Source organism: Bacillus rossius, chromosome 14 (assembly GCF_032445375.1).
Source record: "Bacillus rossius redtenbacheri isolate Brsri chromosome 14, Brsri_v3, whole genome shotgun sequence".
NCBI lineage: Eukaryota > Metazoa > Arthropoda > Insecta > Phasmatodea > Bacillidae > Bacillus > Bacillus rossius.
In genome coordinates this window covers 2951141-2965758 of record NC_086341.1, presented here as the reverse complement: position 1 = coordinate 2965758, position 14618 = coordinate 2951141, and the positions used below count along the sequence as shown (strand labels likewise).

Genomic DNA, 14618 nt, shown 5'->3' with positions numbered 1-14618 from the left:
TCTTGTGGAGCTGTTCGCTGGTGAGTCGATTTACCCTTGAGGGGTTGCCAGTACACATTCCTCCAGAGGGGCCTGGCTGGTGTCTGTGTCGGCGTGGGTGTTGTCCTGACTCATCCTCGGGTCCATCTTCGTGGACAGGATGGGTGGCGTCTGCCAGTTGGCTGTGGTAACTCCCTACCCCACTTGTCAGCCTGCTGGGTGCCTCCGCACTCACTTCTCTGTGTCCCTTCTCCGTGTACGGTGTCCTTGAGGAATCGTCAGTGCTTGGTTCCGCAGCGGTTACTGCCGCGTTTGTGAAGGTGCTTGAGCGGGCTTGTCCCTGCCTGGGTCGGCGTCGGGCCGGGGTCTGGTCCGGTTCGCTGTTTTCCTCTCGCGTCGAGTCAGCGTCAGGGGTCGGCGGGGTCTCTTCCCCCGGGATCCTCTCCTCTGGTAAGGTGGCGAGCCACAGGTCGTCCCGGTGCACCTTATTCACTCTTCTGCCTCCTAGGCGTACCAAGTAGGTGGTCCTACCTAACCCCCGTTGTAAGGTGTAGGGACCTCCCCACAGTGGGGCTACCCCAGTGCAGTAGTTGCGGGGGGCAGCTGATAGCGGGTGTACACGTGCGAATACCTGGTCCCCTACTCGCACAATGGGTGGGGAGTGGTTCGTTACTGGCGTGATCTCCTCGGAGTACGCTCTCAGCTGGCGCCTGGCATACTCATTAACTCCTCACAAACTTGCAATCAACGTGCATTGTAAAATACGTGCTCCAGGACATGTTTGTGACAAGAATATGTAGGACTTAACCATGATGTTAGGAAGTGTCAGGATACGGTTTGCTAATCCATAGTTGAAGTTCCTTTTTTCCCTCGCTATCGACATATTGTCGCCCCCAAAACTTTATGGAAATGGTGATTGGCCTCATATACCTATGATGATTTTTAGTAAGTATGAATTTAAATCTCTTTCTTTAAACATGGTCACTTTCATGAAACACAGTAATTTAAAATCGTTTTCACAATCAAAATGCTTCACTTCAGCCAATGCTTTTGTTGTCTTTCCAACATGGCGCAGACCATTAGCTAAAAAGAAAAATTGTGTCAATCGATTCACGTGCAGACGTGGCCATCCCCGGATTCACCAGCCCAAAGACCTTTCGATGTGTTCAGAGAATTTGACGATTCTTGCCATATGACAAGAAGCCAAGGTCGTGTCGTATATGTAAAGAAGAAGAATAACATTTAGTTTAAAGATGGCTGAATACGAGAGTGTGTTATTAGTGAAATCTGAAGTTTTTGTGTTTAAAATTCCTCCACGTACAACAAACAGGGGCTACAGGTAGGTAGATTTCATGTTAGTGAACGCATAAATCGTGTGACGTGGAAGTGGCTGGTAACCATAAAGAGATTGTCGGGTTTGAGGGGCTGTGGTGACAGTTATGCCCGATAACGCAGCAGCTGTCTTGCGTGGGCGGATTGTGATAGCTGGGCCTATCACGAGAGAGTTATCACGTACAGACGCAACCGAACTTCCGTCCATCCATTAGCTTAGCTGGAGCTCTTTGTACTTTCACGCTGAACTCGCACACGGAATGAATTGTGTGTGTTCGCAGGGCAGCCGACTGGAACTTGGCGGACCCCCATTGGACGGGCAGGATGCGGTTGGTCGCCAAGGGAAAGGACTGTGTTATAAAACTGGAGGACAAGAACTCCGGCGAGCTGTTCGCGAAATGCCCGATTGACACATATCCAGGGGTGGCCGTTGAATCTGTTACAGATTCTTCTCGTTATTTTGTTTTAAGGATTCAAGATGACAATGGTACATATTAGTTTGTAGTCGTTATTAGTTGTATAAATTTAATGAATATACTGGTAACTGCTGAAAGTGGAGGCTTTTTTTGGAAATATGTATTAGAATTCTTTCACGGGAACTTTTGAGTACTGAAATCGTTGCGTAATTATTTTGCAAAGGGTGTTTTTTTAATACACTTACAACATTAAAATATCTGTTTCTGATCAGTAAAGATGTGACCTTTATGTACCATTACAACCTTAACCGGAGAAACCTTTTATTTCAGAACTCCATTCTGTGAGAGACTAGTCGTGAAAGGATATTCGGGACTAATATACATTACGATACCATCATACTATTGATGCCATCAACATGGTGGGGCTGATGTCATTACCACCCCTACATTCATAAAGCCTATCCTTTAAAGTATTACTGTCAGTTTCAGTGGATGGTTAGGTTAGTTAATTACTTCTGAAATTCTGTGAAACAGAATTAGGTTAGCAACATTTAAAATACTGGGTATTACCTTGTGGGAAGAAAAGCTATTAATAATAATAATAATAACTAGTGATTAAAGGTTGGTTGGATTAGGTCAGATTTAATGCCTGAAATTGTTGTAAAGATTGTAAAACTTTCGTTTGCAGAATCTTTAGCAAATGTTTGTCAGGAAAAAAAAATTTTTTTTTGGAATAGCCACTCTTTGTTAACCTTTTGTTCACCATTTAAAGTCAGTGCATAGATTGTTCTTGATGAACAAAAGATCAAGGGTAAATATGTAGTTGGGTGGTATTTGCGAAAAAAAATGTTAAAAATATGAAAATACTTTTATTATATGCTCTTTTACTTCCTCTTTTCATTAAACCCGGCAGAGATAAGAAATTCCAAATACTTTAGTAGATATCAAATTTTTTAATTTTCATATTTGGGCGATATTTGTTAAAAAAAAAAATTAAAATTCCGAAAATACTTTTATTCTATGCTCTTTAACTTCCTCATTTCCATCACAATACCTGTGCATTCATGCGGCTTGCACAATTGTTTCTTGTTTACGAGTATGAATTTTTTTTTATTCGCGAATGACTATATCATTTTCTACTAATGGCAAAGGAATTGTACCCGCCTCTAACTTATGTGAGTTTTTAACATTTCAAATTTTAATGTTTTATTTGTTATTTGGATATTGTTGCGCAAGTAATAAGTAAAAAAAAAAAATACGTGAGTTCCTACTGTTCATCCTTTGTCCCGGTTTGTTTGGTCAGGTCAGTTACGTTATAAATACTTTAAAACTAAACAACCATTAAAATTAATTCACATTATTTTTAATGTCTGCTTAGTTTGAAAGTATTTATAATGTAACTGACCTGACCTAATCGACCACTTTAATTAATTAAGCATTCACGAACACACGGCAAAATAAAAAAATGTGACGGTCGAATTATTGCACAGGTCTTGTATTGCAAAATAAGAACAGCGATATCTCCTAAAGTATTTGGAATTTCTTATCTCCGCCGGGTTAAATGAAAAGAGGAAGATAAAGAGCATAGAATAAAAGTATTTTCGGATTTTAAACTTTTTTTTTCGCAAATACCGCCCAACTACATATTTACCGATCAAGTTGTAATTTCTACCAACCAGTTAACACCAAGTTTAGATATTTTGGAAGTCATAAAATTTTCTATTTGTTTTGAAATATTTGCATTAATGCCTTTAGGTAATATTCTCGTGTCGCGGCTTTTTCTTAAATAAAATAATAAAATTCGGGAAATACCTTTTTCGAACACTAAACAGCGATTCTTAGTTCTACTGGTTTCTGTGGGATTACAGTTTGTAGGTCACATTAGATAGCTGTCGCAGTGAAGTGGGGGTTTCCATGTTGTGCTTTAATTGTATTGCCAATCCTGTGGTTTTCCATATGTAAGAACATATATATTTTTGATTTGGATATTTTAACAAAATGTAACCTAAATAACAACTTTTAAAAAAAATTAGGTGTCTCTCTACTGTGCAAACAAACCGCCGACTTGTTACATGCAATAGCACATAACCTGACGTATAAAAGGAATTATTACGTTTGATACACGCAATGACAATTGATTTTATACAACAGCTTATGTGCATCATGCCTCCATACTGCTAAAAAAATTCCTGTCAAGGGTGGACGCTTGGGTTTGGATGCACAGTAAAAAGGCACGTATTTTTTTTTAAAGTCATTATTTATTAAACATTGCATTACAATATCAAATTCAAAAATATGCACATCATAAAGACCCGTCCACAATAGTCCTAACCTGTCAATTGTCCTCACGTGAATGACGTCACATTGTCGCACGGAAAACAGCCTTTCTACAATTGAGGTGTCCAATATCTGACTACTGATTTCTAAAGTACCTATTTATCAGAGCATAGTAAATAGAGCGCCAAAATAATTGTTTTTCTATTGTTTCTATTTACTATTTTCACGCTTTGTAAATGTGTATGCAGCTAAATTTTAAATATTCAAAGCACAACATGGTGATGGCTGCTTCACTGCATAAGCTATCTAATGGGATACCTTTATAAATGGTGTATTTCCAAATCAAATGCAACTTTCTTCATCACTAATAGCCATTGCTTCTACATTTGAAAGACTTGAGAAACATAGAAGTAAATGCTGTGGATGCACGCAACAGAATCTTGTAATAAAATTAAAACTTGAATTATTTAGCATAAACTTAGCGCGTGTCTGTGCTGTGTGTGTGCCGTTGCGAATGTACACCGGCCTTAACTGTGGGTCAATATTTGAAACCAGGTTGAAGGAGTTGCAGGCATTCTCTCCGCTCGCTCTCTTGGAATTAGGGTGTTGCAGATTCTGAATTTTTATATCTTCTTCAGAAAAGCCACCATTCTTCAATTTCACCTTAAAAATTATGCATTTGTGATTCTGTGAATATAAGGATCACAACTTGCATGTCGTGGTCTAACTTTATTGTATCTCTGATATCTTAAGCTTTGTCTATTAGTTTACAGTTACTATGCTATGTTACATTTCCGTACCTCTGACTTTTTCAGGGGCGCAAGTTTTCGATTTGTTTTAACTCTTATTTATTCTCAGGTCTCTTCAGTAGTAATAAAAATTGGCTTTTTGATTCTTTACACTATTATTAAACTTTTTTTTTTAGAAAAAAAAAAGTATTTTTCAAGATAATAGATGTTTTAATTTTAAAAGTTTTGGTTGGAATGTATGTAAAAAAAATTGCACTTCAGATATAATGGTACGTAGATGTGTGATCTGTGCCAGTACATAGAGCAAAACGTGTAAATCAGGGAAATGGTGTAACTTTTGCTCATCACTTTCAGCCAAAGGTCACAATACCCGCCCCCAGCTGGGTACTAACGTGTATAAACAAAAATTATCTAAATGCAGAAAAATTTCTCTGCCTAAAATACTAACAGTTCCAGAGCCAAAACCACGTCTAAAACCCACAAATCAGAATGGGGGGGCAGACTTAAAGAAAATATTACTAAATGTTAATATCAAAATTAATTCAAAAGCTTTAAAAAATTCTTTACAGCAGAAAATAAGAGAGAGGGTCAGTTTGGTACAGATAAGAAAAACTACAACCGAAATAAAGATAAGCATCTAAAATTTATTTTCCTTAAAAAAAATTATTAACTTTGATGACGTGTTCTGAGAAAAACATTACAATACGTAAAGCACGTCGCATAAATAAGTTGATCCAATTACAATAACGTATCAGGCAATACATAATTTCCTTATATAGCAGATGAGATTATATTTAGTCCAACTGCGTTGCCACACTCCATATAAATATCATTACCTCCTACAATAGATTTCCTTTATTCCCTATCCGGAACGTACATTTATACAACTATAAAATATTTGAGCATAAAATTTAAAGATTAAATACGTTACCAAAAAAAATAATTAGGAACATTTTCAAACCTTTGCTGGGGTCAAGCAAAACTTAACTAAAATATTAAATTTACAAATAAATACGTCGGGAGCTCCCATGTGAAGTAAATTCCAGCTCCGGCAATATAAACATGTTACAAAAGCCTACTAAAAATATATTTCTTAAAATTAAGCCTGGTATATTATTATTACAGAACACCAAAAATATATATATAAGTTCCAGTTCAAGTACACGGCCGTGTGATTCCATTTAAAAAGGTCTGTGCACACTAAAGTTGGGAAGGCTTATTAAACGCAACAAGAATACCTGTTTCCACTGGTAAACTTTAAAAATCACTTTTAAGTTCTTTTTACATTTAAGGTTGAGACTGTCGCAACATTACAAGTCAACTTGAAAAAAAATGTACGTATATTTCCCACACCTGTGCCAAAAACATGCAAGGGGCACTTACTCGATATGTATCCTCTTCTGAAAAGCGTTTACCGTATATTTGCATAAACTTGCAAATGCTCAAGCAAACGTCCGTTTGCGGTGAAGGTCACGCCCAACCGGCCAAATGGGACGGACAGCTGAGCGGTGTGTGGCGTGCATCGCCCTCGTACATCACAAAAACGTAGCTTCTTCAAAAAATCAATACCACTGATAACTTCCCAGTCCAATCCACCAAGCTTCATGCTTGTTAAATTTAAAAGTTTACGCCTTTTGCCAAAAAATAAGTACTGCACACTGCATACACGTCGTGACGCCATGACAACCGGAGCCAGGCCGACCGGCCTCCACGGCCGCGGAAAACCAACTTCCCGCCTCGTCCGCACGAGCGCTGTTGCATTTCTAGCGGCGACTCGAGGAACTAAAGTCCATTTATAATGTCTAAAATGCCAATTCAAAATACTTGACGTAATACTGAAATAAACCAGGCAATAAATAAAACTACTAATAGTAAAACAAATTTTAAAAATCTTAATTAATTAATACAAAACTTTCTAAAGCTGACTAACACGATGGCTTTCGGCCCGCCTCTAATGGCCAATTAAAATATTTGAAAATTAGAAACAAAACTAAATTAAACATAAAAAATACCAATGATTAAATAAAACGTTCCGGGCTTACAAAGCTAAAATAAAAATAAATAATCTAGGGGTAGCAGACATGCCAACTGTATTTGATGAGAAATGTGTCACACACACACAAGTCGCTGGAGATGGCAGGTGCTCTGGGTACGTGGAGAGAAACGTGCAAATAAGGGAAAGGACGCCAACTGTATTGAATGATGAACGGACTTGGTGTCCCGTGAGACGGAGGGTGCTCTGTCCCGCAGGCAGGTCCGCCTTCATCGGGGTGGGCTTCTCGGACCGCTCGGACAGCTTCGACCTGAACGTGGCGCTGCAGGACCACTTCAAGTGGCTCAAGAAGTCGGAGGAGATCGAGAAGGAGAAGGAGGAGGGTCCCAAGCAGGGGCTGGACCTGCGCTTCAAGGAGGGCGAGACCATCAAGATCAACATGAAGATCACGGTGAGCCATCGCCCCAGCCCGTGGACCCGGGGGGGGTTGTCTGTAAGGTCGGTTTACGTGGTGATAACGTCATAAGAAAACATTGCATACTTTTTTAATTTTTCAAATAAAGTTTACAGTTTTTTGCAAATTTAATTAAAATAATTTGTTTAAATAAAAATCACGAACAATTAGTTAAAAAAGTCCGCGCCTTAAGGGGCCCGCCTACCTGGGCACACATACGGTGTGCAGAGCTTCAGGAAAAACAACGCGATTTCAAAACTACTCAAGATATCCTAGTGGGGCCTATTTACGAATAGCATTTAAGAGTTTGTTGAGGGCCGAAAAGTACTTTTAATTTCGGATTAAGTTTTTAAACTGTATTTTTAGAAGCGTTAAAATGCTTAAAATGCGTGTTTCCAGAGTAATTTTTAGGCATAAAACAATCAGTACAGATTCTTGAAAGCACTTAAGGGGCTTGCATAACATGTTTATCTTCATTTCTCCGCCATATAATGTTACGGTCACCGCTCAAATTTCACAGTTATCCTGTGACGACGAGAAGACTGCGCGCCAGTTCAAAGCCTTGCGCTTAGAGGCTATACCGCGCTGGAAATACCAGCGAGCGTCGCGCTTATCATCCCGCCTCACTAACACACATACACCCCTGACGAGGCGGGCCCCTTAACCTGTTTTGATATTACAGAAGATTTTCTCGCACGGTGGATTGGCCGGTTTTTGCACGCTCGGCTCGGGCGGAACGTTACAATTTTTCGCGCGTGCAGCCGGCGTTCATTGATTTATAAGACGTCACGTCAATAAAAAAAACTCCCTACATAACTGTAATTGAGTTGGCACATGCTAAAATGGCCTCGGTCACAGAAAAAAATGGCAAAGTGAGTTAAGCATGAGAATCGCATGTTATAGGATAGCTTCAACTATGTATTCTAAAAGGGATTGAGTCACACGCACGGGTAGGCTAATGTTAACCAGGGAAATTCTTAATTTACGCTAAAAGGTTTGCTTAGAGACTGATTTATTAGTTTTTCTCAAAACTGGGTTGCTGGGACTGAGGCCCTTTCAGCATGTGCCGATTAAATTGTTATGTGCACATGTTGCATAACTTTTAAGATATATTATAGATTATGTTAACTGTAGATTTGTGATTATTGTCCTATCAGGGCACACCCAAGCATTACAAATCTTGAAACTAACACACACCCCCACCCCCTTCCTCTCGATGGCCCTGCTATTTACATAATTAAAAAAAAAATTACGAACATGTTTACCTCCTTAAATTACAATGCATAGAACATGCTTAGAAAAATTTAACTCTAGGTAACTTTTTTCACAAAAGAAATTTTAGCACATTGAACAATATATGTAACAGATACTATAACATAAAATAAATGCCAACTAAACTATAGTTCTACTTCTCTATTTTCTATCAAACTAAAGAATTCCTTCATAGAGTAGGAAATATAAATTTGTTTTTACTGTGGTTTTTTTTTTTTTTTTTTTTTTTTTTAAATACTGGTAAACTGTTCCTTTTGCTATTTACTGGGATAGTAAAATTGTAACTAGTATACCCTTGCAATTTAGATGATTTTCGAATTGCTTGGTGTTATGTTGTGTTGTCCTCAATTTTCTAACATTTCTGATGTTACATATTTGAATATCTATTGTTATGTTTTTCTCATTTTTTTTCCTTTATGCAAATTATTTACCCATAATGCATGTTTATTTATAGTGTTTAGTGGATGATGCCATATTTTCCTGTGTATAACTGTATAAGGCAAGAATTTTATGCAAGGTATTTGATAAAATCAATAATAATCTTAGCTTCAATTATAAAAAAAATAAGCTTTCTGATAACCAACATCGTTTCCATAACGGAAAATCAACTACAACCAGACTTCTTTCCTTTTTAAATCAAATTTTTCCAGAAGTAATAACCAGAGATCAAGTTGACACTTGTTATTTTGACCTTGCTAAAGCATTCAATACAATTAACCACAATAAATTACTTGAAAAATTATAAGTTCGGATTAACTGATGAATACGTAAATTTATTTGATAGTTACCTCAAAGAATGGACTTTTTTTGTTTCAATCAATAATTTTAATTCGGTCGGACGTGTAGCTTGTTCGGGTGTCCCACAAGGTGGTACATTATCGCCTTTACTAGTTAACATTTTTATTCATGATAGTGTATAGGTAATTAAAAATTCTCAAGGTCCTTTGTTTGCTGATGACTTAAATATTCATAGAAAAATATCATTCTGCCAGGATTGTTATTTATTCCAGATTGACATAAATGCTATTGCTGCTTGGTGCAAACTGAATCTAGTCAACCTTAACTATTATGGCATTTACCAGAAAATTTCACACCATTAATTTTAATTTTTAATTTGTAAATCATACTCATACCAAGATAAAATTGGTAAAAGACCTTGGTATCATACATTCCAAATTACTTTTTAATCATCACATTGATTCCATAACAGCCAATGCCAATAGAACACTTGCTTCGTTCAAAAACACTACATATTTTCCATCTAATAGGTACCAACTCAGTCTTGTGTCTTTATATTTCCTTGGTAAGATCCAAATTAGAATATAACACCACTATTTGGGGAACAACTTAAGTAATTCCAAAATTGTCGAAATTCACAAATTACAAACTAAAAATTAATCAATTATATTAACCAAAAAAATTTACTAATTATACTTCAGGCCAACATTCTATACTAGGCTTCTTAGCCACGAGAAGGAACATTTTAGACGCAAAATTTTTAAGTGACTGCTTTCTGTATTCTTGTGATTGCATGAAGTCTCTGGTGTGTTGGGTGATGTGCAGAACGAGTGTAACGTGCCTGTGGGGACGCACCACGACGCCGAAATGCCAAATTGACCACAACGCCGACAGCTAGAAAACTGCTGTGTACAACAACGCCGAAATACACTAATGCCGAAAAATGTCATTGTAGGACTGCCACAAGGGGTAGGTTAGGTTAGACTAGGTTAGGTTAGACTAGGATAGGTTAAGTTAGGTTAGGTTATATTACGCTAGGTTAGGTAAGGTTAGGTTTGATTGTGGTATTTCGGCGTTAAGGTACATTTAAGAAACACACACAAATTCATTCAGTTATTTAGGCATTGTGGTACACAGCAGTTTTCTAGCTGTCGGCGTTGTGGTCAATTTTGACATTCGGCGTTATGGTATTTCGGCGTTGTGGTCAATTTTGACATTCGGCGTTATGGTATTTCGGTGTTGTGGTCAATTTTGACATTCGGTGTTATGGTATTTCGGCGTTGTGGTCAATTTTGACATTCGGCATTATGGTATTTCGGCGTTGTGGTCAATTTTGACATTCGGCGTTATGGTATTTCGGCGTTGTGGTCAATTTTTACATTCGGCGATATGGTATTTCGGCGTTGTGGTCAATTTGGACATTCTGTGTTGTGGTATTTCGGCGTTGTGGTCAATTTTGACATTTGGCGTTATGGTATTTCGGCGTTATGGTATTTCGGCGTTGTGGTCAATTTTGACATTCAGCGTTATGGTATTTCGGCGTTGTGGTCAATTTTGACATTCTGTGTTATGGTATTTCGGCGTTGTGGCAACGCCCCCGTGCGTGTGTTGACAGAAGAAGGACGGCAGCGAGGTGGCCAGCAAGCCGCGGGCGAAAGGCCCCGCGCAGGCCGGGGGACTGCTGCCCCCTCCCCCGGGCGCTGGGAGGCTGGCGGGGCCCCCCGCCCCCAGCAAGGCCACGCCCTCGTCGTCGCCCGCCCACCAGCCCCCCGCGGCCGAGTCCTGGGGCGACTTCGCCGGCGTCGAGGCCCAGCTCAGGTGAAGCTCGTTCGTGTGCCCGCTTTCATACAGCACTGAACTGTTGTCATGTGTAAAACGGCACCAGGATGGAGTTCCTCCCCATTGGAATCTCTTTCTACGAGAGTGGTTGAATGTCAAAGTCCCTAACCGTTAGTTTGGTCGTAATGGTCGAGACGACAGAGCTTAACATCTTGTAGTGAAAAATTCTTTTAAGCGAAGCACAATGTACTTTGTAATGAGTTTCCTTTGTAGCACCTCAACTCGCTGGACTAATAGGAACAATTTTTTATTTTTTTGTTTTACAGTACTTTCCAACATAAAATCTTCATATGCACATACTATGTATATATGCACAAGTTTTATATATGTGTGTGTACACATGCATGGTGCTTGTTATCTAAAGTTAAAATTGTATTTTTGTTTATTTAATCTCAGGAATGCCCAAAATATAGTTTAGTTTTAATGTAAATGTAATGTTTGAAGGTGCAGAAATAAATGATATAAAATATGTGAGGGGAAAAGTTTACTTTGATACTGGTGTTGGCATAGAAATGTTAGTTTTAAGTTTGTCATGGTTAAGAGCTCATAAAGATATCGTAATTAAACAAATTTTTTACTTGTGTTGTGGGCGCAAATAGTGCAGTAATTCGGCTAGTACAAAGTGTGGCAAATTTAATCCCTTAACGTAGTGATTAGTATAGTGTAAATTGTAAATACTTTTGGAGAGTTGTTTTGAGTTGAGCACTCGGTGTGTTACGATTTGTGTTGCAGTGCGCCAGCCGACACTGCAGCCAACTCGAGCTGGGTGCAGTTCTGAGGCCGGCCCCAGGTGTACCAACGTTTGCGATGTGTTTGTGACTGTCCTCGTTAGCTCTCGTCCCGCGTCACGAACAGTTAACTGTAGTCCTAGTGGGTAGTGCTTGTGGTCGGTACGTAGTGTGTGCGAGCACGGACCAGTTTGGTGTTGTTTCTGTTGTGTTTGAGTCTTTGCATCCTCAGTTGTGTTGCTGTGTCGTTCCGGCGAAGTTTCACAAGCAGCACGGACCTCCGCAAGACTGGGGCACGTGTCTGATCCGTTTGTACTTGGCTTGTGTCAGCACAAACTGCTTCATCCGCTGATCACGTCGAGTCGTGACACCCGAAAAAAAATGCTGCATAATTTGTTTCACCACCATTGCGTGTATCACAGGTGTTCAATGCCACATACTATCGCCTTAGGCGTGTTGGCTACGCGAAGTTGGTCAGTAGTGATAGTACCTATTCAGCTGCTGTTAGAACTTGCTGCAACACCTCGACTTCAGGAAATAGATGTGTTGCCAAGTTCTGTTGTCTGTCGTTTTGGTAAAGCCTTGTCGCAACTGGTACTAGTGGTTAAAAAAAAATTGTTCGTTGGCAAACACTTTTGCACGTTTGACGAAACGCTAGTGGCCAAAAGTTGGTCATGCTTCGTCATGATTTCGTTCAAAGTAAAAGGCGGCATTCCAAAGTTTGTTTTTTTTACCGTTATTCACTCGTTACCAGTGGATCCGCATCAACTTCAGATATTATTTTCAGTTTTTCTTCAAACGATAACGCCTTCCATTTAATGACTCGAGCGATATGAAGGAGCGGAGTGGCTCCGATCGTGCCGCTTCGAACGCAGTTTGCACTGGTTTCTTGTTAAGGGAGTTTGTGAGAGAGAGCGAGACAAGTCCGGAGTTGTTACGGCCAGCCACACAAGGTTACATTCCTCTGGCACAGCTGCCGAAACGCCTCATTTTGTAGGAAACAGTGTGTATTTACATTAGCAAGATGTTAACCGAAGCTGTTTCGACACCTACCCTTAGCTTTTTCATATTGTTCTTTCTAGATGGTTTCTACAGTTTTGTTGTACTCTCAAATTATTTATCTTAACTAGGGGCAAGATTTTATGGTGAATTGTGATGGAACCGAAATAACACAGCAGAGCATGCCAGTACAACATGTAACAGCAAAATGCAAGTTAAAGCACCATTTTGCACCGAAATGTAACTGAAAACATGAAATCAATTGGCAATTTGCCAAATGTTAAATCACAAAAATTTAACTATCATGAATTTTGTAGCAGATTGTATGACCTAAATGGATTGGGGAAAAAATTAATATAATATTGTTTTGTATCTTGCATCACTAGCATCAGTAACATGTTTTCACATTAATGATGCACATGTTTCAAACACACAAATATTTTCAGATTTATTCTTCTGAGTAGTTCTGATACAAATGCTTCAGGTGTCAATCAAAATAAGAATATTATGGTGAAATAATTATTTAAAAAAATTTAAGTTTCATATTTGAATCATATAACTTTTTTTTAATTAATAAAAACATTACATAAATGTAACATTGAAATCTCCTGTTTTGATTATGAAATCGTCTTAAAAATAAAACCATAAAATCTTGTCTCTAACCATAACTCATTTTAACACGACAATCTTAACTGTGCTAATATTAGTGGTTGAAAAAGTATATGACAGTTTTTTTATGCAGCTCAAAACGGGGGGAAAAAGAGCTAAGTTTGTTGGTGGTTGTCAAAGAGGAGAGTTGAAACTCACCAAGTTGTTGGTGTCTGACGGAACAACTCTACTCTGCCCGTGGGCTTTAGCAGTGACACCAGATAGCTTGTGATTCGTCATCTCTACTGGCAAAAATACCCAAAGCAGCTGAGTGATGAGACTGTACTGTTCATTGTTATGCCAAAGCGTAATGTGTTGAAATACTTATACAGAAATCATTCCAGGTTCATTTTTTTTCCTTTAAGCGTGTTTAGTGTAGCGCGTGTTTGTGTGTGTGAGACTACGGGCAGTTGAAATATTTTGTAATGGTTTACCGACAGCATATACTAATGTCGAAGAATTGACTTTATTAAGAATGTTATCTCTGTTTATGCAACTCTGTAATGATATATGTGAAAAGTTATTTAATGTTGTACATGTAGAATTTCCATTATTTATGATGTTAACACTGTTTTCTTTTTAGTAAATATGTACATTATATAGTTGTGAAAAGGACTGGATATTGTTGAAGTTGTGTATACCCAGACTTGCTAAATGCAAACCCCTCCCCTCCCTCATGTCTCCTTGTGAGCAACAAATCCTACATCTGCTATATGTACTTCACATGTTTCAAGCTTTCAACCACCCATACAGACCTTAGACATTCTTTACTCACAGATGAGTCACTTCCGTATTTACACTACCGTATTGGTCCAAAAATAGGCCGACCCCTTCTACAGCACACTCAAAATCAGGGAAAAATTAATTTTAACTAACTAAAATGATTATCAGCAGCATATTACCACAGTAAAGGTGGGTCTACACTGTGTAACAAAACAAGTTATAAAATGTTATATTACAAAGTTATACAACATGTTACAAAATGAAAAGAATGAAAATTATATTACAAGTTACACAACAAAGTTATATAACTTGTTATGAAAACGTGAAGAAAAATGTTATATAACACCATGTTTTATAACAAAATAAGTGTTATAAAACAAGTTATATGTTTCCCATGCAGTGTCGGTAAAGATCAAAGGAAGTTAAATAACTTGTTGTATAACATGTTGGCCGTTTGTCCACACTGGTATA

General features: G+C 38.4%; 1 protein-coding gene across 1 annotated transcript; it reads left to right on the top strand.

Moving 5' to 3' along the window:
- The first annotated feature begins 1144 nt into the window (after positions 1-1144).
- Positions 1145-14039, top strand: LOC134539020 (NECAP-like protein CG9132). The gene is made up of 5 exons (XM_063380687.1): positions 1145-1318; positions 1593-1798; positions 7004-7197; positions 10826-11028; positions 11782-14039. The coding sequence occupies exons 1-5, from the start codon at positions 1233-1235 to the stop codon at positions 11825-11827; spliced, it is 735 nt and encodes a 244-aa protein (XP_063236757.1). The 5' UTR covers positions 1145-1232; the 3' UTR covers positions 11828-14039.
- The last annotated feature ends 579 nt before the right edge of the window (positions 14040-14618 follow it).